Source organism: Sus scrofa, chromosome 1 (assembly GCF_054392235.1).
Source record: "Sus scrofa isolate SSC_HxYL_T2T_F1_AM1 chromosome 1, Sscrofa_HxYL_maternal_Yorkshire_Landrace_v2.0, whole genome shotgun sequence".
Lineage (NCBI taxonomy): Eukaryota > Metazoa > Chordata > Mammalia > Artiodactyla > Suidae > Sus > Sus scrofa.
The window spans coordinates 170,654,906-170,682,434 of NC_139383.1; the positions used below are offsets into that span (position 1 = coordinate 170,654,906).

Consider the following 27,529-nt stretch of genomic DNA (forward strand, 5'->3'; position numbering starts at 1 on the left):
CATCCACAAAAGTTTAATTTTCTCTAATAAAATCTTGTGTCATAAAATATAATTTTTTGGTGGCTCCTTTTTTGGATCTCTCTCTTTCTTCAGAATGTTTTATGTCAAAATAAGTACTGCACTTCAGGGCAGAAAGTGGACTTGAATGTTATCTCTTAAGAATCCATTTTTTTAAAACAAAAACATAAAAAGCAATACTTACTTCAAAATATCAATAATAAAAAAATCATGGCAGTTCAGTTCTATAAAATAATTACAGAGGTTAGTAAAGCAGTTTCTAAACCTTAAAAGTCATATGTCCATTTGGCAATGACTCAAGTTTTCCTAGCTAGATATTTCATTCATTTGCCCTCTTTTCCATAAAATATGTCAGCACATCTCATGTTAGGAAGAGGCATGTGTCTGTGTAAGCAACTGGTTTGCTTTTGAGAAATAAGCAGCAGTAGTTGCTTTAACTAAATTTGTTATTTTCAAATTCTTTTTTTTTTCTTTTTTCTTTTTTGCTGCCCTGCAGCATATGGAGTTCCCAGGCTAAGGATCAGATCCCAGCTGCAACTGCAACCTATGCTGCAGTTGTAGTGATACTGGATCCTTTATCCCACTGCTCTGGACTGGGGACTGAACCTGAACCCGTGCCTGCACCTTTGCAGTGACCCAAGCCATTGCAGTTAGGGTCTTAACCTACTGTGCCACAGCAGGAGCTCCTTTTTAAATAAGTTTTATAGTTTAATTTTTTTTTTTTTTTTTTTTTGCCATTTCTTGGGCCGCTCCTGCGGCATATGGGAGGTTCCCAGGCTAGGGGTCTAATCAGAGCTGTAGCTGCCAGCCTACGCCAGAGCCACAGCAAAGCAGGATCTGAGCCGAGTCTGCAACCTACACTACAGCCCACGGCAACTCAGGATCATTAATCCAGTGAGCAAGGGCAGGGATCGAACCCGCAACCTCATGGTTCCTAGTCAGATTTGTTAACCACTGCGCCACGATGGGAACTCCCTATAGTTTAATTTTTAACATTTAGGTAAATGATCTATTTTGAGTTTATTTTTGTGAGGTATGAGTCAAGATTTTTTTTTTTTTTTTTTTTTTTTGCATACAAACATCCATTTTTTCCAGTACTGTCTGTTGAAAGACTAGGGTGAGTCTTTAAATTATTGTTAAAGTTTCTTTTAAATAAGTTACCTCATGATTTTTATATTATTTAAGATTATTGTCTCCCTTAAATAATTTTATTATTTAAAATTTAAAGAAAACATTGCAAACATTGCCTTAAATGCCCTAAGCTTTCAGCTGCCCACAATTGATTTATGAGTTTGACTTTGCTTTCCTGAAAAGCTTTTGTACTTGTTTTTCTTTAGCATCATTTAATTTACATATTTATATTAGTAAATAAAAGAGTAGTAATGTCTGAGAACCCAAGCTATATTCAAGAATTTTCCTGGAGTTGGAGCACATAAAAGTGAAAAGTCATTATATCCTCGAAAATTGAGTAATGAAAATTATGGCACCAAATAGCAATGCAAATCCCTTAAGCAGAGTTAATCATTCCTTCTTCTTTTCCCATAGTACTTTGTCTTACTTCCATTAAGGCTCTTTTTATTTTGTATTACAAATATTTCTTTCTGTATTGGTTGCCTTCATGATACTAAAGAGCAAAGGCTGACTTAATCAGATTTTTATTCCCAAGTGCCTAGAGAGGACCTAAAAACCAAAAATGTTGTTACATTGAATAGTGTGAAAGTTTTTCAGTGTATTAACATGTTTATATATATGCAGATTTTGTTACCATAGTTCAGTGATTTAAAGATATACATTTTTTAATATTTTGACATTTTGGAAATAGGGCTTGCTTCTCTAGTTGATGGCACCTTATAATCACTGTAGGCCCGACAGGAAGTGGAATGTAGTTGTCACCTTTGTACTAGCCAAACCTGGTCAAAGTCGTTTATTTTATTTTTTGTCTTTTTGTCCTTTTAGGACTGCACCCGCAGCATATGGAGGTTCCCAGCCTAGGGATCTAATCGGAGCTGTTGCTGCAGGCCTATGCTACAGCCACAGCCACGCGACATCCGAACTGCGTCTGAGACCTACACCACAGCTCATGGCAATGCTGGATACTTAACTCAGTGATCAAGGCCACAGATCAAACCCGAAACCTCATGGTTCCTAGTCGGAGTCATTAACCACTGAGCCACAACGGGAACTCCTCGTTTATGTATTTCAGTGGAGTTCTTCACATTGTTGGTAATAACATGTGTTGAACTTTACTGCCTTCTAAATGTCTTCAAAAAGATTGTATTATGATTCAACATTGAAACAAAAGTTGTTGTGTGGGCAAAATGGCATGGAAACAACAGCAGGAAGTAAATCTGATATTAGGAAAGCAAAGATGTCTGTGTCTACAAGAGCTTTTCCAATATCTGCAAATTAAGGAGTAAGAAAGCATTGTATCTTTCAAATTTGTAAGAGTTTTTTTATTTTTATTTTTATTTTTTGTCTTTTGTCTTTTTAGGGCTGCACCCGTGGGATATGGAGGTTCCCAGGCTAGGGGTCTAATCAGAGCTGTTGCCACTGGCCTACGCCAAAGCTACAGCAATGCCGGATCCGAGCCGCGTCTTCGATCTACACCACAGCTCACGGCAATGCTGGATACTTAACCCACTGAGTGAGGCCAGGGATCAAACCCGCAACCTCATGGTTCCTAGTCGGATTTGTTTCCGCTGCACCAAGATGGGGACTCCAAGAGTTTTTTTTTTTTTTTTTTTTTTTTTTTTAAGTGGTATATAAAACAATGATGAGAATTACAATTCATGGCACCTTAGATTTGATGAAATACAAAAGTTTTGTGCTTTGTGGGCTGCCTAAGTGGAGAATGGACTTAACACAATTGTTTATTGTATAATGGAAGATAGACGACATGCTGAAGATCTAAGACCATGCTCATACAGAGTAAAGAACATGCTAAAAATAATGTATTTCAAGTTATCTTTCAAAGATTTAAATTAAGAGACTGAAAATCAATTGATTGATTACTTAAAAGTCAAAAAGACCCAAGGTACTGAGTAGTAATCAGTGTGATTTTATGAAGACCCAGTTCTATCAATTCAACTTAATTTCTCTTTTTGAAAAAGTATATGCTTTTTAGACAAATAATAGGCCTTAGGGAAATAAATCAAAAGCAGAACTTCTGTTTCAATTTCACATGACATTATTAATGACAAATGGGGAAGATGGGTATGGATCAAGCATTTGAGTGAATGTCGTTACAAAGGTATAGATTGTGCAGTCAGTGGCCTCTAAAGTATTTATTATATTTGACTTGTCCATCTACTCAACTTATTGACTTCTTTCTTAATTCCATTTTCTAGCACAAGTTCAGAAGAGAAATCCAAATGACCTTGGCAAAACTGATATATGTTTTGATTAAATATGGATATAGTTTTAGCAATGACAATGAAATACAGTGTTCTTATGAGTTTTAATCTTTTCTCTAGTTAAGGGACCTGGGGAAATGACATTTTGAGGTTCTTTTCAGATACAGTCTACAGCCATATCACTCTGAACTGATCTCATCATATACAAAATTGTAATAGTTAATATTTTTAAAGTAACAAGGTCTAAGATATATTTTAATAACTTGACATAAATTAATATTGTTATTATTTAGAATTACCTTATATATTTAAGATATAAAATAAAAAGTTAAATACATTGAGAACCTCAAAAACTTTTTCTATGCTTGATTTTTTAAAGATAATTTTTTTGCATTAAAAAAATAATAATCCAAAACTGTGAGTTCTTACATTGTTTATAGTTACCAGTTATGGTAAGCAAGGTGTTATTAATTTTTAACCTGAGGCATGCAAAATAATAGGGGAATTTTTTTTTGTCATTTTTGGCTGCCCCTCAGCATATGGAACTCCTGGGCCAGGGATCAGATTGGAACCACAGTTGCAACCTAAGCCACACTTGGGGCAACGTTGGATTTCCAGCCCACTGTGCTGGGCCAGGGATCAAACCTGTGTCCCAGCTGCTCCCAAGACGCTGCCCATCCCGTCACACCATAGCGGGAGCTCTGAAGAGTGTTCTTAATCTCTTGTCATACACATGAGATTGGTATTATTATTTCTAGTCACTTTTATAATTCTGGCATGTATTATTAATTCTCAAAGAATATGAATAAAATAATGCAGTATTTAAACTACATTCAGACTCATTCATATGATGATTCCAAAGCTAATGTCAGCATTTTGCACTGTTGTGACGTCATTTTATACTATTTATAAAAATTTCTGGTTGGAGGAATGCTAGATATATCCTTTTTTTTTTTTTTTTTACTGTGCTTGAATGCACCTTAAATAAATTAGAAAACAAGTGAACACTTCTTCCCTAAAGCAGTATTAATTCAGCTCTATGGAACAGCATAGAATAAAGTTATTAAACACATTAACTTGAGCCATGTTCTAAGTTATGACTTTGTTGGAGTTCCTGTCATGGCTTAGTGGTAAATGAACCCGACTAGGAACCATGAGGTTTCGGGTTCGATCCCTGGCCTTGCTCAGTGGGTTAAGGATCCGGCATCGCCGAGAGCTATGGTGTAGGTCACAGATGTGGCTCCGATCCCGTGTTGCTGTGGCTCTGGCAGAGGCCAGTGGCTATAGCTCTGATTAGACTCCTAGCCTGGGAAATTGCATGTGTTGCAGATGTGGCCCTAAAAAAGAAAAAAAAAGAAAAAAAAAAAGGTTATGACTTTGTTGCCTTTGCCAAGGTGATCGATGACTTCCATGTTCTAAAGTCTGTGTTTAATTTTCAGTGTTTTTATATGATCTTTAGCAGCATTTGCCCACAGGCAGTTGCTCTCTTCTCTTGGAAACAGTTTCTTCATGCCTTCCTGGATACCACACTCTTTTGATTTCCTTCTGCCTACCCTGGTCTCTCCTCAGTCTCCTTGATTGTCTTTGCTCTCCTTGACTTCTTCACATTGGAGTGCCACAGAGCTTCTTTCACTGTCGTCTTCTCCATCTACGCTCAGTCCCTTGGAGCATCATTCCTTTTTGTTTGCTTTAAGTACCATTTATGACTCTCAAACTTATATTTATAGCCCAGAACTCTTCTCCCATTTCCAGACTCCTATAACCAACAGCTACTACACATCTCCACTTGGGGGTCTGATAGACATTGCAAATGCAGCGTACCTAGGACTGAATCCCAATGTTTCCCCATCTCACTTAATGGCAGCTCTATTTTTGTTGCTTTATTTCATATTCTCATCCAACCTGTTAGGAAATCCTGTTGACTCTACCTTCAAAATATATTCAGATTCTGACCACTTCTCACCACCTCTATTCTCAATACCCTAGACTAAGCCACCATCATCACTTACCTGGATTATTGCAATAGCCTCTCAGCTGGTCTCCCTGTTTCCATTCTTATCCTTATGGTCTGTTCTCAGCATAGCATACACAGCAATTATTTCATAATGAAAGTCCCTTATGTCACGCATCTGTTAAAAATCCTCCAATGCTCCATTTTACTCAGATTAAAACCCAAAGACCTTACATCTGCCTACAAGGTCCTAACACAATCTGGTCCCCTTGTTACTTTTCTGACCTCATCTCCAGCCTTATAAACCCTCTGTTATTCTTGAACCAAACCAGAGTCATACCTCAAGACCTTTGCACTGGCTGTTCCTTCGCTTGGAACACTTTCCTCAATATTTCCATGTTTATTCCCTTGTCTATAGGGTTGCCATTTATAGTTCTCACTGAAAGTCACTTATAGGACATCTCCTAGAGTTGTGCATTGTCAACCTGCCCATCTCTATGTGGTGACTCTGCCCACTTTAAGTCTTTTCATAAATGTCCCTTCTCTATGAGGCCAATCCCAACTACCCAGTTAAATTTGAAGTCATGTTGGCTCTTCTGATTTCACTTTGTTCTTACACCCCCTCTACATAGCACTCATCATCTTCTAATATACTACTTTATTGACTTGCTGTTTTGATTGTCTTCTTCTCCTTACTAGAATGTAAAGTTCAAGAGGGCAGAGGTTTTTGGTTTTCATTCTTTACATTAAATGACTAGAACAGTGCCTGGCACATAAGTAGGCATTCGACAGATATTTGTTGAATAAATAAGATATCTTGGGTTTTAAAATGTATTTGAAATAAAGGCAAAGGAAGATTACATCAATGATTTTTTGAATTAATGCATTTTATCAGATGTATTTATTAGGATGTTAAAACTTCAAAATTTTTTAGGTTTTGTCTTTCAGCTGAGTATATCCATATGTGCCTTATGCCACAGAATCTGTAGCTTATATTCAGAAAACTTATTAACTTATGAAGCAAAGTATGCTCGATAAAGTCTTTTCAAGTCTAATTAGCATCTATGGGTCTTTAAGTAGCAACTTAAAAATCTCTACATGTTATTTATTGATTAATAATAATAGTGTAGCCTACTTCATTGTTATTTATTGTATATTATGGCAAAAACTGAGGTTATTCAAATGCAAATATTGATTAAGTCATTAGCATCATTAGGGAATTAAGCTACAGCAGTTTTTAAAGTAGCTAAGTGGTGAGCTAGAAGTGACATATACTATGTTTGTGGAGTTCCTGCTGTTGGTGCAATGGGATCAGTAGCATTTCTGGAGCACTGGGATGCAGGTTTGATCCCCGGCCAGGCACGGTGGGTTAAGGCTCTGGTGTTGCCTGCAGATTTGATTTGATCTGTGGCTCAGGAGTTCCATATGCCGTAGGGTGGCCAAAAAAGAAAAAAAAAAATGTTTGTATCATGACTTGGTACCCTTTTTATAAAATGTTGACACAACCAGTGTTTACATATAAACAAAAGAAGTAAGCTTCCCCCCCCTTAATAATAGGCAAGACTGTTTTATCAGAGGATAACAGTAATATAGCAGCCTTACTAATATCTCATACACATTCAGAGCCTCTATTTAAATGATTTGGAAAAAGGAGTTGGATTACCTTCTTCACAGTTATGATGCCAACTTGGAAATTGGGATCTGTGTTAATGTCGAATGCATCTGCACCATCTCCATCCACAATAGTGTACTTCATCTCCGCATTGATTCCTTCATCCAAATCCTTGGCAAACACTCTCCCCACAGTAGAGCTAACTGGAGCTGATTCCAACACACTCATCTGATAATGTTCTGTAAAGAAGAGTCAGAACATGAATTTTTGGTGATCTGTCACTACAAGACACTGCCTTCTCAGTATCACATCATACCCACTGTGCTGTGCCAAACGTCTTTTTCATGGTCCAAAAATTAAAACTTGAGTTTTGCAGATGAAAAAACAGATCTAAAGAGGCTAAAAAAAAACATTATGGGTCATAGTCTGTACTGGATATTTGCGAAGGAGGGGCTAGAAAACCTTTATCATAATCCTAGGAGTAGGAGAGGACAAAAGCAAACATACATTCTCATCTCAGTGAATCTACTTTCAGAGTGGTAGGAAGTATCTTGCCTTCCAGTCTTTCAGTACTTCCTGATAACCTATTTCCCCAAATGCTAATTCCTTCTGGGAAAAGTAGAAACAAACCACTGTGGTCTAATGTACCTATTTACTCTGTTGACATTTCAAATGCTCCCATTTTCCTTTGTGGCCTGGCCACCATGCTGAGTGTGCATCTCTATGACCACCTGCTCAAATTTAATGGTGACCAGTGACCTACAAAGGAGGATCACCATGGAGAACAAATTCCACCAGCTTCTTGTATTAGCCATCCATGTGTCCTTGTACCTGGTATTGCCCATTGGAGGCTTCTTCATGGACAGATCTCTGATACTCGTTCTCTTCTCCAGAATAGAATACCCCTAAGTTCTCACTTACGTAAGAAGCTCAGAGCCAGCAATGTTCTCCTTTTCAACTTGATATCCTGAATTCACTAATTCAGTTCATTTTCATCTCCACAGAGTCGTATTTTCATTAACGTACGTTCTCTGGAGCTAAACTTTCTGATGTTCTTCATTATTGTGTTGGTCATATGTGAATGGCTAAATAACAAAATCAAAAATCACGTTTTTAATACATACATGGTCTTTCTTTTTCTAATATGCATTGCAAGCTGTGGGGATGTGAACCTGGGCAGCCTGCTCAAGTTTCGCAAAGATTTGGGGAGGCTGACAGCATCTTCCCTTGCACAGAAGAAATGATGCTTGTTCTTTGCCAGTATGAGTCAGGACATTGCTAATGTCTATACTAATGTGGCAGGTGCTTGGGTTTCCTGATCTCTTTACATTCACTTCCAAAGTCTGATGGATTAGACTTTGCTATTGCAGAACATGTTTGGGTAAAACAAACATGTATCTGCCTATATTTTCTCCAAGGAAGTTATGTGTTCTGTGTATAAACAAACATACACAAAAACTTCTACATACGATGCATTATATTAGAAAGTAATATCTAAGGTCTTGATATTCTATTATATTTAATAATTAAAGGTGATTGAACTTGTTCAATATAAAATAGTAGATGTGTCATTTTATCAACATCCCATAATCAGTTTTGATAATATTTATGAAAAAGAAGGAAAGTGGGATTTATAGAATGAGGAATTGGAGCATTAATAATGCAGAAGAGTTCATCCAAGGTAGGTTATAGAATGAGATCATTTAACTTTGTTTTAGCAAGTAGAAGGAGAAATAGTGAGATAAAGAATTTTTTTTGGAAGTCAAAAAATAATGGCTATTTTAGAGAAAGCAGAGATGGTGTATGAACAACATTTGGAGACACAGAGATTACTTTTATACATTTCTGTTTTGTCTTCCACGCAACAAAATCCATGCTTCCACTCTATTCTAGATTTTCCATTGCTTTAAAAAAAATGATAACTCAAAACATATGCTTTAGAGTGGTGTTAGGATGTTGGGCATCTTGTAGGGCAGGATCAAGACCCCAGTTATTGTATTTTGTTTTGCTATTGTGCAGCTACCATGGTTGGAGTGATAACTGTTTCCTGCGGTATGTCTAAATCTACATACTTATGAACTATGTAATAACTTCATTCTTCTACCTTTTCTGCCTTCACCAGAAATACTGTCTAGTGTCAGACTACAAAGTGAAATGGGATAGTTCAAGGATGTTCAAGAATCTGTAGTCTATAATATTAACAATATGAGGCAATCATGAAATAATAAAGGTGGAGCCCACAGGGTCAGGAAAGCAATTAAGATGCCAATCCATATGGCGTTTTATAAACTGTTTCATGGTGCACTGCTATTCTGTATTATAGAACAAATTAACTTAGTAACCTACTTGTTTGCCCCACTTGTGAAATACTTATCTAGTATCCTGTCTTTTGGTTTCATGAGATCTCATGGGGACTTTATAGATATCAGTTATATGTAAAATATTTGAGGTCTCTTCTTGTATTTATATACACAAAACTTGGTCTGGCTGACTCAAAATGTAGCTCTTCAAGTGATGTTTTGTTTGGTTCTCTGTTTTCAGTTTAGTTGTTGTTGTTGTTTAACCTGATTTCCCTGGTTAAGTTTTTCACCTAAAATTGTGTCTGCTGCTCTCACTTTTCTTTTTTTTTTTCTTTTTTCTTTTTAGGGCAGCTCCTGTGGCATATGGAAGTTCCCAGGCTAGGGGTTAAATTGGAGGTTCAGCTGCCAGCCTATGCCTCAGCTACAGCAATGTCAGATCTGAGCCGCATCTGTAACCTATAACTCAGCTTGTGGCAAGGCCAAATCCTTAACTCACTGAGCTAGGCTAGAGATCAAACCTGCATCCTCATGGATACTAGTCAGGTTTTTAACCCACTGAGCCACACTGGGAACTCCCACGCTCCACTTCTCTAACTGCTCTCTTTAAGCTTCTGTTTCTCAGATTTACATCTGTTTCTCAAATTTACATCTCCACTCCACAGTTATTAGCTCCTTGATTCTACCTTCCTTAAGGACATTCAGTCTGATTGTCCTGCTGTCACTTCATGTTCAAATTGGAATTTGTCTTCCTCTTTTCCTGCCACTAGTTCCATTATGTATTCTCTATTTCTATCAGTAGTACAATTCTTCCCCTTGTTACCCAGACTTAAAAAATCACTGTCATTTTTGACTCCACCCTTGGTTTCTTTGGCCAAGAAATCAGGAAACAGAGAGAGGGATGAATTGGGAATTTGGGATTACAGATATATATTACTGTATATAAAATAGATAAAAAACAAGGACTACTGTATAGCACAGGGAACTATATTCAATATCTTATAACCTATAATGGAAAGGAATATGAAAAAGAAAAATAACTGAATCATCTTGCTGTACATCTGAAACACTGTAAATCAATTATACATCAATTAAAAAAAAATCAAGAGGGAGCAGTCCATGTTTTCTTATTTGTCCTACTCCACTCCTTCTGCCATTTCCTTCCATCTGTATCAGTTCAATCCAGACTACTCTAAGAACCTCCTAATGAACTCTCTTGCTTCTAGTCTCTGCCTCTGCCAACCAGCGCTGAAAATGACTGTCAAATTAGTCTTTCTTTCTTTCAATTTATTTTTTATTGTTATTTTCCCCAACACACTTTTATTTCCACTGTACAGCATGGGAACCCAGTTACACATACATGTATACGTAATTTTTTCTCCCATTGTCGTGCTCCATTGTAAGTGTCTAGACTTAGTTCTCAGTGCTACACAGCAGGATCTCATTGTTAATCCATTCCAAAAGCAATAGTTTGCATCTGTTAATCCCAAGCCCCCAATCCCTCCCACTCCCTCCCCGTCCCCCCGGGCAACCACAAGTCTAGCTGGTACAACCACTATGGAGAACAGTGTGGATATACCTTCGAAATCTATACATAGAACTACCATATGATCTGGCAATACCATCTTGGGCATATATCCAGACAAAACTTTCCTTAAAAAAGACACATGCACCTGCATGGTCATTGCAGCTCTATTCACAATAGCCAAGACATGGAAACAACCCAGATGTCTATCGACAGATGATTGGATTAGGAAGATGTGGTATATATACACAATGGAATACTACTCAGCCAAAAAAAGAACAAAATAATGTAATTTGCAGCCACATGGATGGAACTAGAGACTCTCATACTGAGTGAAGTAAGTCAGAAAGAGAAAGACAAATACCATATGATAGTATCTAATATACAGCACAAATGAACCTTTCCACAGAAAATTAGTCTTTCTTTATGTCTCTTACTGTTCAAAAACATTGCAGTGACTTCCATTAGAAATATAACACGTTTGAAACACTAAAGAGGAGGCCTTCATCTTAGGGATCTCTGTACATAAAATTACATTTGCAGCTTAAAAAAATTTTTTTTTTGCTGTTTTGTGTGTTTATTTATTTTTTGCTTTTTAGAGTTGCACCTCAGCATATGAAAATTCCCAGGCTAGGGGTCAAATTGGAGCTACAACCATTGGCCTACACCACAGACACAGCAATGCCAGATCCGAGATGTGTCTGTGACCCTCACTACAGCTCACGGCAATGTCAGATCCCTGACCCCAGTGAGCAAGGGCAGGGATGGAGCTCACATCCTCATGGATACTGGTCATATTCGTTTCCACTGCGCCACAATGGGAACTCCCACATTTGCAGCTTTATTTCTAGTTCTTTGTACGTAGAATGCTGCCCCAAACAAATATTTTTTGAAGGAATGAATGGCTTTCCCTTTCTGGAATGTTTTTCTTTCTTCCCATTTGAGTCCTTTATAGTCTTCAATCCTCTGTTAAACTTTCATCCTTTTATGGAACCTTTACCCATCTTGATTTATGTGAAGGCTTTATTCTGCACTAACCTAGTGGCAAGGCAGATGCTGCTTCCTGGTTAACTTTTAATGAGTATTGAGTGTATATTCCCCCACCGCACTTTAAGCTTCACAGAGGCAGGGACTGGGTTTCAAGCATCTTATGCCCCTCATGCCCAGGTCCCTTATAAAACAGGTGCTCAGTACCTGCTTGTGAATTCACTGGTTAAGGTGGTCAGATCGGTCACTTTGTTCACCTCCAGCTTTGGTTTGGTTTCCCTGCATGCATTCTCAACAGGGGCAATATTGCCTCCTAGGGGGCAAAAATTGATTCTTGTTGGGGGAGAGGTGAAAAAAATCTTAGTTATTACAAAGGTTCGTGGCTCCCCAAAGTTCAACCCTACCCAACAAAATCTTAGTCCTTAATAATTTAATTTTATAAAGGGGAAGTCAGGGTATGGAAGTCAAGAAAAAAAGAGTCTTTGAGTTCCTGCTATGCTGCAGTGGGTTAAAGATCCAACATTGCAGCAGCTGTGGCGTGGGTCCCTGCCCCAGGAACTTCCATATGCCATAGAGTCTAAAAGGGCTCCATAGGGAGACAATAATGAAAAAGTGAGAAACACTGGTTTAGTGCTATGGGAAGTTGGGACCTAGAAGGGAAATGGTTATGTGAGAATTGAATGATAAATGTTGGAAAGGAATCCATGAATAATTGAACTCAAAGAGGATCTCAGAGTGGCCTTTTTCTTTCACCTCTGTTGTAAGTGCATCCTTCTGGCCTGAGATCTGTACTCTCACTGGTTAGGTACTCACTCTGGGGAAAACGGGGTGGGTTATCATTGACATCCGAGAGGGTGATGTTGACTGTTGTGGTCCCAGCTAATCCTCCAAGCTGCCCTCCCATGTCCTTGGCTTGGATGATGACTTCATAGTATTCTTTGGCTTCTCGGTCCATATTCATGAGTGCTGTCCTAATTACACCTGCAGGATAGAAATGACTTGTTTTAAAAAACAAAACCACAAGTCTAGTTTTAAAGATTGGGTCCTAGGCTTCTCCCTTGTGCATTGTCAAGGTGTAGAGTTGAGATGCAAGTCACCTGCTTTCTTATGTTTGAGCTTGACGAAAGTTCTGAGCTTAAACAAAAGGTGAATAAATACTATTCCAGCAAGAAGAGCTGGTGACATTACTGAGCAAGAACAGGAGGTGGCAGCAGTGGTTCTCTAACAGACCTGGGGACTGGCAGTCCAAGGGGATTTCAGGCTGCTCTGTCTCACCAAAGAAAACTGGGGCTTCAGGTCCAGAAAGCAGAGCCTCATATGTCTGCAAATCTGTGATTGTAGATAATTATCCTTTAGTTTTTTCTTTCTTCAGCCCCTAGAGCCCTTGTAGTGTGAATGACTCTTCTTTAGGCAGCTCACTCCCAGTCTGCTTTCTCCTGCCTCCCCAGTACCTGTAAGCAGGGTTGGAATTCTGATTTGATCTTCCTTTTGTTATATATTCATCCTGTTTCTTTTCTTTTTTTTTTTTTTTTTTTTTTTTTTTTTTTTTTTTTTTGTCTTTTTGCCTTTTCTAGGGCCGCTCCTGTGGCATACGGAGGTTCCCAGCCTAGGGGTCTAATCAGAGCTGTAGGTGCCAGCCTACGCCACAGCCACAGCAACGAGGGATCTGAGCCACCTCTGTGACTTATACCGCAGCTCACGGCAACTTCGGATCCTTAACCCACTGAGCAAGGGCAGGGATTGAACCCATAACCTCATGGTTCCTAGTCAGATTTGTTAACCACTGAGCCGCGACAGGAACTCCTTTTCATCCTGTTTCATTAGGTTCTGCTTACCTCTGTGCTTTGCTGCATTCCGTGAGCTAAGACACAAAAAAGGCTCTGTGCGTTGTTTATTTTTAACACACATACGGGATGAACTTCCCCCAAACAGTAAGTAGCCGCATTGCAGTGTGAAGATATTCATTTAAGAAGAGGGCTCTAGGAGTTCCCGTCGTAGCGCAGTGGTTAACGAATCCAACTAGGAACCATGAGGTTGCGGGTTCGATCCCTGCCCTTGCTCAGGGGGTTAAGGATCCGAAGTTGCCGTGAGCTGTGGTGTAGGTCACAGACTCGGCTCGGATCCTGCGTTGCTGTGGCTCTGGCGTAGGCTGGTGGCTACAGCTCCGATTCGTCCCTTAGCCTGGGAACCTCCATATGCTGCTGGAGCGGCCCGGGAGATGGCAGAAAGACAAAAAAAAAAAAAAAAAAAAAAAAGGGTTCTAAATAAAAATCTTGTGAAATGTGGTGTTTTGATCCTGCCAAGGATGTGTGATAATGTTTTATCTCCCTTTTAACCTCTCTACTTAGAAAAGTTGACTTCTGTACTCTCTAGGCAAAGATTAAGGGCTTATTTACTACAAGTTTACAACTTGATCCTTGGCTAAACAGGCCTTTTTCACGCCAAGGGAAGGAATTGGGAACCACAAACCTGTCCCCATTTTACTCCTATAATTATATATTTCATTATAGTAACAATGTTCTAAAGTGAAAATGCAGCATTTTCTTTTTTAAAATGCCCTGTGGGCATGGCAGAACTATCTTTTCATGTATTTTTGACCTTAACACTGTAGATGCCCCCTGGGAGCTGTCAAAATAATGTAAGATTCCTCTTAGGATGTAAAGGACACATTACTCTCTTCCTATCTGTATTTTCCCTCCCTGTGGGCATTCCCTCAGTCTCCCTCCCTCCATTTGTAGAATGGTTTAAGTTACTGTTTTATAGAAGTCCCTAACTGCAGTCCTTTTTCTTTCCTCCTACTAATTTATACTCCCTCACTTTTTACGTTTATGATATAATTTTCTGAATGCCTGGTTCCCCTGAGGACTTCTGGAAAAAAAATTCTATCAGGTTGTTAATAGAAATGTGTGTTTTCTATTTCATATAAAGAGGTGACTTTGAGTGTTTGGAATTGACTTTACCTCTGTGACTGTAAGTTTCTTTACTCAAGTTTTCTGTTAATTATTCTCAGGTGCTCAATTTTCCTGTGTATAAAATGGGAATAACATTTCCATATATTTCATGAGTTCACAAAATTATTGGGAGGCTCAAATATTGTAATGTTTATGAATGTATTTGAAATTGCCTTGTGGCTCTGCAGGTTAAGGATCTGGAGTTGTCACTGCTGCAGCTCAGGTCACTGCTATGGTGTGGGTTCGATCCCTGGCCCAGGAACTATGCACACCATGGGCATAGTCAATAAAATAATACAATTTGATCTAATCAAAATTCTCCCTTTCAAAAAATATTTATTTATTTATTTATTTTTGTCTTTTTGCCTTTTCTAGGGCTGCTCCCGTGGCATATGGAGGTTCCCAGGCTAGGGGTCTAATCAGAGCTGTAGCTGCTGGCCTACACCAGAGCCACAGCAACACGGGATCTGAGCCGCGTCTTCAACCTGCACCACAGCTCAGGGCAATGCTGGATCCTTAACCCACTGAGCGAGGCCAGGGATCGAACCTGAAACCTCATGGTTCCTGGTTGGATTCGTTAACCACTGAGCCACGACTGGAAGTCCTCAAAAAATATTTATGAATGCGTTTTAAAAGGGAGAAAGTCTGGCACAAAGGCAAGATAATAATGATATAATTGCTCTGCCAACTTAAAAGTATTAAATGGAATCCTTCATAGATAAAATATAAATTCTGTATTTAAAATTCTTGGGTAAAACTGAAAAAAAAAAAAAAAAAAGCAAAACAACCCCATGCCTCCTTGATTTGTTGATTATTGATTTGTCCTTTTGTAGCACATTGCTTCTTCCCCACCCAGTTCTCTCTGCTGTCTTCCCTGTTAGAGTATTTCACTTAGCACCTCCGTTTTGGGGGGCAACATCCCATGCACTGCGGTCTCTCCTCCCTCATCAAATTTATCTGTTCATTCTGGCCTTGCCCTCTCCTTAGTACAGGGTGGCTCAGTGGGAAGAATATCAGACCACATGTCAGGGGACATTTCTACAACCAGAAGCACCTTGTTAGGTCTTCCCAATTTCCTGATCCATTAAGTGAATGATAATGGACTGGATGATTTCCCTAAGGTTCTCCCTGTTTCAAAATCAATGATTTTAGTTCCATAGGGAGTCCAAGTTAATGTGCCAATCCTCTTAGATCTTCTTGGATTGTAAAAGACCTTATTCCCTTGGAGTAAATAGAACCAAAGGATTATTTGAAGGCTAGTGAGGAGGTACTCCTGTGTAAGCAGTTCTTTGGGTCTCTCCAGTCAGATCCTATACACTGTCTATGCATCGTGCTGCTCTTACCCACCAGGGCAGTGCTAGTTCTCTCTCTTAATCTCAAAGTTTATAACAAACAATGCTCTAGTTAATACACTCCTTGCAGAGTTCATGAAAAGGAGAATTATAACTGTCATAAATAGCAGTTACAAATTATTAGAGAATAAAACAAAACCTCTGACTTGACTGTTACACGACATACCTGTTTTGGAGTCCACAGAAAAGTATGGCTGACCCTGGAGGATGCTATATACTACCCGGGCACTGTTGCCATAGGTTGGGTCATCGGCATCTGTGGCTGTCACCTGGATAACAGAGGTCCCTGAAGGAGAGAGATAGAGGAAACCTGTTCAAATTGAACTGCTAAAGACTGAATACAGTCCTGAATGGGCAGTTTAAAAACATTTGCAAATACTGTGTCTGCTTTCTTGGGAAGGCCTCTTTCTAGGTCCAGCTTCTATAACTGCTTAGTACCTTATGAGTAGGGATGAGAGTTATTTGTGTTTTAAATTCTTAATAACCAGTAAGGGCAACACAGCCTTTGGGCCTTTCATTCTTCTTTTAATAATACCAAACTGAATCTCTGTTATGAATCAAGTATTATCTATCTATCTACCTATGTACCTACTGTCATCTATATATTGTTTTGCTTTTTAAGAACCAGAACTGAGTAACAGTAATAGGCTTATTATTACTGTGACTTTGTACTAGGGCTGACTTCAGTGTCTAAGTAGCTTCCTGCCTAAGGACATGGTTGTCATTTTTGGTATAGTTTTATAGTCTGTGAACTGTTTGCACATTCTTTCCTTCTCCTCATTTAGACAGGAGAACCTTCTGTAGAGAAAATTTTGTTTGTAAGAATTAGTGACTCTCCCTCTTACCCACTGGTGACATTTCTGGCACCGTGGCAACATAAGGTCCATCCAGGAACTTGGGCTCATTGTCATTGATGTCTTGGATTTTAATGATAAATTCTGACTCCGGCTCCATTGGCCTGCCTGTCCGCCTGTCCAGGGCTTGAGCCCTTAAGGTGTACTGGGCCCTTTCCTCTCGGTCGAGCCTCTGAATGGCGTGGATGTCTCCAGTGGTGTCATCGATGGTAAACACGACGCCTGCACCTTCTCCAGAGAGGATGTATTTGATGGATCCATCCCCCCGGTCCATGTCTGAATGAAGCTAGAGAGGAAAAGCATCAAAACTTCATTTATGGATATGAACAGGTGTCAGAAATAAGTTGGTTTACAGTTGGTCTGAATTTATGATTTCCTTTCAAACAGGAAGTTTTTTTTTCCACTCAAATGTTTAAAGTATCTGACAACAAAGAACTAATAAGCATTGAATATGATTATATCGAAGAGCAAATGTAGGTTGATGAATAAGTGAAGTTTTTCCACATCACATTCAGTATCCTGAACTTAGTACTATTTTTCAAATTCCTCTCCCTGAGAAGTATAGAAAACAGGAGTTCTGGGAAGTATATGCACCAACATGACAATAAGGAGGTGCCCAGCCTTTCCATTTAATGTTTTTTTCCAAAAAGGACAAGCCTAAACATTTTAAAATTTAAAAAATATTGACATAAATTAAGTTTTGGAATTTCAGAAACTTTCTGATAATTTACCTTGGCTGAGAAGCTAATGAAATAGCTAATAAAGAGGATGCAGCCACTGTACCGGAAATACTAAATGACTTCTGTCGGAGGGGGCTCTTCAAATTCTCTGAATTCTGTAGTTTCATCAGTAGGACTATGCTTGCTTATGTTTCAGGTATCAGAATGGAAATTTACTGCTGGTTATTATTCTTTGCATCACTGTATCTCTTCTTTTGATGGGACCAGTTCCTGGCCTCATAATTGAATCACTCAAATGTACATGTGGAAGGTTGTGTGAAGAGACATGCTATTATCTGCCCATCCAACTATATTTCCTCCCAAATTACTTTGTAAGGATTCTCTAAACAAGTACAGAGGCACTATCTTCATATTAGGCCTAGAAATAAACTCCAGCATCTCTAATTATAGACAATGTATATAGGTGGCAAGAACCTTGGAATTTTGTTCTACCTTATAACAGTCCTTCTCTAAGGGGACAACAAAAAATTATTTGTACTTAGTTAGCTACCACTAACTCTGTTGTTTGTTGCTGGGGTTGTTAGCACTTTGCCTAGTCCAGTGATGAAATCCATGAGATTTAGTTTACAAAACAGACAACCAGTGTTAGGCTTAGGCCAGAGAGGCAAATGCATTTGACCTGAACAGTATATCAGTTATAAACTGAATGCCCTTGACAAATTATTTAACGTTTATAACTCTCAAGTTCCTCATATTATAAATGTGGAAAACAATATTAATTCTTACTTTGAAGGGTTGTTTAGATCATTATAAATTAATGTATGTAAAGCACCTTGCACAGTGTATTTCCCATAATAGGAACACTCTAAATGGGGCCAATTATGATGATGATATACATGCATAAAAAAAATGGTATTAACATGCCTGGCTTTTCTTTACTCCCTTCAAACCCTCAAGAGTGTAGCAGATACAGCAAAAATAGCCTGTTGGCCTTTTTGTTATGCATAGCCCAGTGGTAAAAGCTGGGGAAGGCTGCCTGAAGCATTGAAGGGGACAGTGTCAGTCTGAGGATTAAATGGCATGGACACCAAGAAGACACCTGAACAACATCCTCAGACGAGGATGGGTTTGGAGGTCATGGCTGCTTTGAGCTGATCTCAGATTGACTCATGGCCAGATCACACAGGCAGTGATTTTGCTGCCTAGAGGAATTCAGCTGTGTCTTATCTAGAGGAGGGAAATAAGAGAACAAAATTGACCAAAAAAATAGCTGTGGATTTTTTTCTGCTTCTTAAAGAATTCCATTTAGAATAAAAAGTTCTCACATTTCCTCATTCTGTATATGGTATTATTTTTTTTTTTACAATCCAAATCTTCTATTGATGCAGTTAAAAAAGCAGAGGTGCCTAGCTCTTATTGTGTAGAATAGAAACTCATGTTACTGGACCCAGCCATAAAGAAATAAAACTCCATTCCATCAGGAACTGTGTTCCCAGGCAGAGGAATGGAACTGGGAGGAGAAGGACAACTATCTAAGGCCTTTTTTTTTTCTTTTTTTTTTTTGTCTTTTTAGGGCTGCACCCATGGCATATGGAGGTTCCCAGGCTAGGGGTCCAACTGGAGCTGCCGCTGCCGGCCTATACCACAGCCACAGCAATGTGGGATCTGAGCTGCATCTGCAACCTACACACACCACAGCTCACGGCAATGCTGGATCCTTAACCCACTGAGCGAGGCCAGGGATTGAACCCTTAACCTCATGGTTCCTAGTGGGATTCGTTTCTGCTGTGCCACAAAGGGAACTCCCCAGGATCTAAGGCTTTTTAAGTTAAAAAAGTGTGTATTTGTGTGTTTACATAAGTACATAAATATATGTATACATATGAAATCTATGTAATTTTTAGGCATGTGGCATAAGACTTTCACGTAGGATGAAATATGATAATTTAGGACATGGCAGGTTATCCAGGGGAGCAAGAAAGAATAGAATCTGACATTAAAGAAAATACCCAGACTTGTTTTGAGGTGTTCTATATGTCATCTAAAGAGTTTTGTCCTACGAACCTTAAGAAAGTTAAGCATACTTGTGATCATCATAGGCCTAGTTAAGTGCTCTGGCTATAGAGAGTGCTTGATGAGTAACAGAAGGTTAGAAATCTTTGCTGCTGTAGAGGTGATTCTGGTTCCTAATGGAGTCTGGGCTAAACCTCAGATCTGCTATCTTTATTTTTGTCTGTCTTGGGAGAAGAAATTGAGGCACTCTCTAGAGTGAGTTCCTTGAAGTCAGGAACCATGTGGCTTTCATCTTGGTGTGGGTCCTCATGTGTAGCAGATGCGCAATAAAATCTTACTGAATAGTGTAGGGAAGAGTATTAGAGTTAAAGCTTCTAGTGAAATCCTGTTAACTTTGTCTTAAAAGAGGTAGGGAGCATCTTTCAGGTGGCTTCTCTGTGTGTGTTTGTGTGCATGCGTGTAAGAAAAAGAGGAGAGAAGGGGGAGAGGGAGTGAGAGGAATTCACAGAGAAGTTAGGAGGGCTTCTTATGAACAGGAAGAATACCAGCGATGAAAAGGGCCACAATCTGCTTACACAGAATGGATTTCTGAGGAATATATAGTTGACCTTTAAACTCCATGGATTTGAATTACCAGGTGCACTTATATATGAATTTTTTTTCAGTAGTAAATACTGCAACTTGTGAATCTGTGGATGCAGAACCAAGATGCACAATCTGTGGATGCAGAACCAAGGTTACGAAGGAACTGTGAGTGTGGAGGAAACATGGATATAGACAGAGGGCTGACTCTAAAGTTATACATGGATTTTCTACTCTATGGAAGGCCAGCACCCTAACTCCCACATTGTTCAAGGGTCAACTGTAATTATATCATATTAGGATCTAGTCAGGGCACAACACCTACACCAGTTATTTCAGCGGAGAGAATTCAATATGAAGGTTGAAAAGGCAAGAAGGGCACATTGGAGTATCACTGGAGAGATAGTAACTCTAGGGAACAGCTAGTGCCTCTCCAGCTGGGGGAGGGAGGGCAGAAGTTGGACTCTAGATGTTTGGAGGCAGTTGGGCTGAAGACCTCTGAGAAGGAAGTGCTGCCCCCTTGGGCTGGGGCTTCAGGAGCTTAGAGGCGGTGCTCCCCAGCACCCATCTCCCACACAACTGAGAGAAGCAATCCTTATGAACAGGAAGACTTCTGAGAAGGGGGTGCCATCCAGTGGTGCTGGTCTTCCTCAGGGAATGTGATGAGGCTGGTGCTGGGAATGTGGAAGGAATCCAGAAACTGGAATCAGCTGCCTTGGGTAAAAGTAACAAGTCCTTTTGGCCTCTCCTGCCTCTGGTTCTCCCTCTAGTACATTCTGCTACTGTCAGAACCCAATGGGAGCTGGTCGGAAAAGGGGAAATTGTGGTTTGCAGAGTCCCAGCCCCCACATCACCAAGGGTAGTTGGAAAGGTAGATCTAGAGCTGAGAGACACCAGCTTAACAACCAGCATAGCAATGAGCCTTTCATATTAGGGTTTACGAGCCATGGAATACACATTTGGTTGTGAAAATTGCAAAGAAGAGATATTAAGAGCGTTTCTCTAAGTCACTCAGCAAATTGGCACTACAGTAAAAATATGTCTTATATTTATCCACATTTAGTTCAGCTAAGACTGAGCTGAAGGCAGGTAAGGGGCTTCTGGAATGCAGTTGGCAGCACATAGTTATGTACATTTTGGAAAAACTGTTTTGTTATCCTAGACAGGGTAAGACAGGTGGATATCCTATTTATCCTAACACTTCTTTAGTCAAGATCTTCAGCCATGGGAGTTATGAAAGATGGGAAGTCCATGAAGATCATGAAGGGTGACTTTCACTCTTTTTGCCATCTTTCATAGTGCTTTGTATAGTTCCAGGAATGCAGCAAGTGCTTAGAATTTGTGGTTAGACGGCTTCCGTGTAGTTGTTAACCTCAGCATGACTTGGGACCACAGATTTGTGCACAAGCACAAGCTTTCTGCATCCCCCTCATTGCATATGTCAATATAATCCAGCTTTAACTTGACACTGCCTGTCCCTGGAAAGCCCAGTGTAGATTTTATAAAGCCATACCAATTACAGCTGATAATTGTTGCCATACTCCTTTCTGAAATAAGCAAACACTCAGGACGGTTCTCTAAACAGACATCTTCCAGAGCTCAGGATGACAAGCTGAATGCCCCTGGGAGAGTGGGAATGAAAGGTGGATGGATTCTCTTTCAAGACAAAGTAAAGGGGAAAAGTGCCTGGGTAAGTGAATACACAATTATCTTCTTCATATGGAGGTGACATTCTTCACTCAGGGTAAAAATTTAACTATTTACTGGAGTGTTGGTTAGACAGGATGACTGTGGAGGTACACAAGGTGTCCTATGTTCTCAGTGGGCTGATTAGGAAAGGGTGAGCACATCATGAGTACTAGAGGGAGCCACACAGCTAAATGTTCCCACCTTCAGCAAACAGGCTTGGTTACAGTCCTGGTCTCACACTAACACCGTTGACTCTTCTGTGTATCTCTCAGGCCTGAGTCTAAAACCATGGCCATTTGCAGGGCAATGTAAAGGAAAGCTCATGGCTTTGGTGTCAGATTTCCTCTTACCTTCTGTGTGACTTTGGGCAGTGAACATAACCTCCCTGAGCCTTGTTCCCCATGATAATTATCTAAAAGTGGTGAATTATACCTCATAGCATTGTTACGATGATTAAATGATCTGTTTTATGAGAATGTGACTGATACATAGTACTATGGTAGCCCAGAAAAATGTTAGATGCCCTTATCTTTCTGTATTGCTGTATGTCCAGTTCTGTGCTGGATACTCAGTGTGAGGGAAATGTAGGGAAGGCCAGGGATGGGATCTCCGTTTCTACCCTTGGGAAAGGGAAGAGGGGTCTAAATAGTATGAAGAAATTACTGAGTATATAAGTATTTCCTTAAACTTATTTTAGCAGTGTCTATGTTGTGCGTCTAGTTGGAAGAAATGTTTTACAAATATTAAGTTGCTAGAAATCTTTGGAATTCTGAATAAATAGAAGCTGTGTTCATGGTGGAAATGGCTTTTAAGCTGGGGCCCTGAGAAATTGGAATGTGATTGAACAGAGAGGAGGTGACAGCATGTCCTAGGCATGACAGTAGCATGGTAACTCCTCTGGGGTAAGGACTAACATAGTCTGTTTTATCAGGGCCATTAGGGACACCCAGCTTGACTGAGATCAGGACAAGATTTGAGAAATCCTAGGGGCGGGTTAGATAAGGGAAAAGGACTCATTTTCCGGAAGTCCTTGAACTGTATACTAAGAGCTCTGATAAGCATTGGAGAGCTATAATGCCTTCTTAATCAAAGGAGTGACATGATGGAAAGGGTGCTTCAAGGAGATAAATGTCCTGAATCCTAGGGGGATGATAGGAAGATTCTCCCCACATCACCCGCTTAGTTAATCTAATCATGAAGAACAGAAGGACCACCGTAATCTTGGAGCCTGGAGAGGATGAGGTCAATCTGAGAGAAATTGACAAGGAGCTATTGACAGGATATGGTGACTGGTTGTGCATGAAGGAAGAACAGAAGGAAAGAGAGAAGTCAAAGAAAATTCACAGGTTTTAAGGTCCAGAAATTTGCGGATGCATTAGATATGCATTACTGAGCACCTTAATTCTCATGATGAACTCCCTATACTTTTGCTGCTGCTGCTGCTACTACTACTACTATAGGGTAACAATTCTTAGGATTTTGCTATGGACCAGGTAGTGTGCTAAAGCATTTTACATGTGTTATTTTAATTCTTACTACACCTTGAGGATTTGTTTCATGAGTATTTTTTTGAGCACTGTCTATGTGACAGGTGCCTTGTTAAGCCTTGTGGATAAAATATGAGCAATGTCCTTGTTCTCACTGAGCTTATAGTCTAGTCTAGGGCTTCAGACAATACACATATAAATAAATAAATAAATTAGATATTGGGGACTGTGATTAGAGTTGTGACAAAAATAATGGTAGCGAGAGAGTCTAACAGAGGGGTGAGCCTTAGAGAATGGTCAGGGAAGACCTAGATTCAAAATGAGCACTACAGGATGAAGAGAAGTCAATCATGAGAGAAACCAGAGGAAGAGTGTGTCATGATGGGGGAGAAAATAAGGCAAAGCTTGGCCAGTTGTAGGAACTGGCAGAAGGCTGCGACTCTGGAACATGAGAGCAAGGGTAGGAAAGGGTAGCCTGCGATGTAGTAGGAGGCCAAAGGAAGGCTGGGTCAGAGAGAAAAGGCCTTATAAGTGGTGGGAGGAATTTGGATGATTCAAAAGACAATGGAAAGACATCGAAGGATGTTAGCAGAGGGACATGGTCTGACTCACATTTAAAAAGATCGTGTGTAGAGAATGGATTGGAGGGAAGAGTGGGAAGAAGTGAAGAGACTGGTTGGAAGTCTAGATATTGGCAGAGGTGAGAAATAACTGCAGAAGTGGAGATGAGATAAATGAAGGATTCAAGATTTATTTTGGCACAGGAGTAACAGAATTTGCAGGTGGACAGAATGTAAAGGGTCAAGAGAAAGGGAAGAATCATCATCACTCCTCTGGTTTTAGGAACTTGGAGGTGGCAAGGCTGACATTGGGATGACTGATTGCAGACTTGGTTTGGGAGGGGAAATAAGACTCCTTTACTGGATGTGCTACATGTGGGACGCCTTTGAGTCCTAAGTGTGGAGCAATAGAGTTTTTAAATTCAAAGCTCAGATGAATGGTCTGAGCCAGAGATGAAGGTTTTGAATTCATTGGTTTAGGGGTAGGCTTTAAAACCATAATGATGATCATTCCATCTAGGGAATGGGTGTGGATGCAGGTGAGACCCAGGCAAAACTTCCAAGACCATCAACAGTTGTGGTCAGGTGGAGGGAGAGGGCCAGCAAAGAGGCTGAGAAGGAAAGAGGGAAAATGGGTTGTGAAGGTCATGAAGCTGAGAGAAGAATGTGAGTCAAGAAGGAGGGACTGCATAGCAGTGATTAAGGCTGCTATTATATGGTTCCATAAAATGATTTTGGTAGTGAAGAGGTCCTTAGGAATATTGAAAATACAACTTTAGAGCAGAGTAGGGACAGAAGTCAGATAACTGGGTTGAGAAGTGGGTGGGAGTTGAGGAAAGAGCTAATATAGACAGCTCTTGAAAAGTTGTGGTTCTCTCTCTCTCTCTCTTTTTTTTTTTTTTTTGCTTTATGAGGCTGCACCTGTGGCATATGGAGGTTCCCAGGCTAGGGGGCAAATTGGAGCTGTAGCTGCCGGCCTATGCTACAGCCATAGCGATAGCAGCTTGGGGTCCAAGCCGCCTCTGTGACCTATGCCATAGCTCACGGCAATGCCGGATCCTTAACTCACTGAGTGAGGCCAGGGATTGAACCTGGATCCTCATGGATACTAGTCAGGTTCATAACCCCCTGAGCCGCAAAGGGAACTCCCGGGAAGGAAGGAGAGTCTAACGGGGCTTAGTTACCTGTCCAAATTAGCAGAGCTGGGTTTCGAGTCCATACATATTTGACTCTGAAACCCACACTCTTAGCCTCTGCGCTTTTAAACAAGTGTTTAAGTTATTTGAATGAATTATTTATTTTCTAATTAGTTCCTTGTTTCCCATTTTCTCTCACTTGGTTTCTTTCACAAAATGGTCTCTGATTAACATCCAAATAAAGCAAACACAGGAGAAAGCCCAGATTAAATATGAAATGGTTATAGATAAATCAAGGGAATTCGAATATAAAGTTTATAAATATATTCATTGATCGTCTCCAACTATCCTAAAGCACATGCTAGGATCTTCTGAAATGAAAAATGTTTTATTCTTTTTTTCCCATTAAATTTAGGCCTCAGGCAATACCTGTGGAAATGCTTTGAAAAAAAAGGCAGAAAACCCTCTACTCCTCTCATTGCATTTCCCAGTTTCTTTTTTCCCCATCCTATTATTCCTGGGGCTGCTGCCACCTCTGTGGGGACTTGAACAGTTCTTGCAGGGTCCAAGGCTTTTCCTCCAAAATATCCAATTCCTAGTTTTTCCCACTCAGAACAGAGGCAAGACCAAGGAGACAAATCTTTCCTTTCTGACCAGTTTCTGACAAAGCAAAAATTAGATTTCAACTGTCAAGTAACATACCTCTAGTTAAAATTGTCCTCAGGCCTCAGACTAGATGAGCTTTCATATTCAATTCCTATTCAATTTCAATATTCAATACTCTGATAATTTATCTTTCTCTTTGGCAGTTCTTACCTTGCCGACATACAAAGGGTCAGTTCCAGTGTACTCTTCCAGAACAAAAAACTGGTTCCAAACCCAGCTCCTCTTTGTCCGTGAGTGTGCCTGTAGCTTGTCTGACAGGAGCGCTTCTAATTCGCCTGGTGGTGTTGGTGTGCCCGAGAGAACAGTGGTCGTAAGGTCCATTAATCCCCAGAAGTATAAGGACATGCCAAGTCCAAGCCAGCTCTTTGCATTGCTCATTCTACCAGAAGTCCACATGGGATTGCCAGGTTTTCACAAAGTGAAGTTCAGGATGGTAAAGCCTCTGAACTTGAGTGTTTTCCAAATTAAAAAAAAAAATGCAGTTTATGGAACACTTATGCTTCCCCAGTGAGGTCCTGATTCAAGTCAATCTGCTTGAAGTTGACTTCCTGTCAAGTTAAGGAAAACACAGTGTGATGATGTCAGATTCTTTCCTGTGGGCTTATAGCAAATTTGCAAGAAATGTCAGTAAATATTCGATTTTTTCTACTCAACAAATTAAAGAGTCATAACATGTTACTGCTTTAGAGGTGTTTGAGTAATAAATAATATTTTGATAAAAAGAAGACAACTTATCTTGGCATAATCAATCCCAAACCTTTAAATATGGATTTCAGCAGAAATAAAACTAGTGAATAAATTTCTTCTCATTGGTAGCTGGAGGGTTATACTTATTATTGATTGGCTTGAATTAATACTGTGCTCTTTGAAATATTTATGATCAGACAGACTGCTAGACTCTTAAAAATAGCATTCATTTCCAAAATTTACAGCTAATAACTAATATTTTCATTAGTCCAACTGCTTTTCTTGGATTATTAGAAAACCCAAAGCAAAATCTAACTCTTTTTTTTTTTTTGGTCTTTTTAGGGCCACACCCACAACATATGGAGGTTCCCAAGCTAGGTAGGGGGTGAATCAGAGCTGTAGCAAATGGCCTATGCCACAGCCGCAGCAACGCCAGATCTGAGTCATCTGTGACCTATGCCGCAGCTCACGGCAATGCTGGATCCATAACCCACTGAGCAAGACCAGGGATTGAACCTGCATCCTCATGGATGCTAGTCAGATTTGTTTCTGCTGAGCCATGACAGGAACTCTTGTCTTTTTTTGCCACCTACAATTATCTTTTGCCTGCTCCATGTTATTGATAATATTAGGAGTCTTGGTCTTCATTTATAGGTAGCCATGGATCACTTTGGACTTTAATTATTCTCTGAGCTCATGGTGGAATTCAAGTTTTACACTCTGGCTACTTTGGCTCTGAAGCACTGATAGGGGCTGCTAATGTAACCTTTCTAGGATTTGAAAGGCCAGTTAATCATTATATCATTCACAATAGATTTTATTTTATTTATTTGTTTTTTTTATCATTTTTATTTTTGTCTTTTTGCTATTTCTTGGGCTGCTCCTGTGGCATATGGAGGTTCCCAGGCTAGGGGTCTAATCGGAGCTGTAGCTGCCAGCCTACGCCAGAGCCACAGCAACGCCAGATCCAAGCTGCATCTGCGATCTATACCACAGCTCACAGCAACGCCGGATGGTTAACCCACTGAGCAAGGGCAGGGACTGAACCCGCAACCTCATGGTTCATAGTTGGATTCGTTAACCACTGCGCCACGACGGGAACTCCCCACAATAGATTTTAAAGTGCTGT

The 27,529-nt window shown here is 39.9% G+C and overlaps 2 protein-coding genes across 6 annotated transcripts in view; one reads left to right on the forward strand and one right to left on the reverse strand.

Annotated features, from left to right (window-relative positions):
• CDH20 (cadherin 20) overlaps positions 1–27,529 on the reverse strand; it is a 208,220-nt gene that overhangs the window by 33,469 nt on the left and 147,222 nt on the right. For both annotated transcript variants that reach the window (XM_013993290.3, XM_084977335.1), the window contains 5 exons: positions 25,864–26,261; positions 16,892–17,186; positions 16,213–16,332; positions 12,557–12,724; positions 6,986–7,173 (listed from right to left, as the gene is read on the reverse strand). In XM_013993290.3, coding sequence (XP_013848744.2) covers positions 6,986–7,173; positions 12,557–12,724; positions 16,213–16,332; positions 16,892–17,186; positions 25,864–26,109 — 1,017 coding nt within the window. In that variant the 5' untranslated portion in view covers positions 26,110–26,261. The remainder of the gene's footprint in view (positions 1–6,985; positions 7,174–12,556; positions 12,725–16,212; positions 16,333–16,891; positions 17,187–25,863; positions 26,262–27,529) is intronic.
• LOC102165284 (uncharacterized) overlaps positions 1–27,529 on the forward strand; it is a 780,066-nt gene that overhangs the window by 32,330 nt on the left and 720,207 nt on the right. The window lies entirely within an intron of this gene.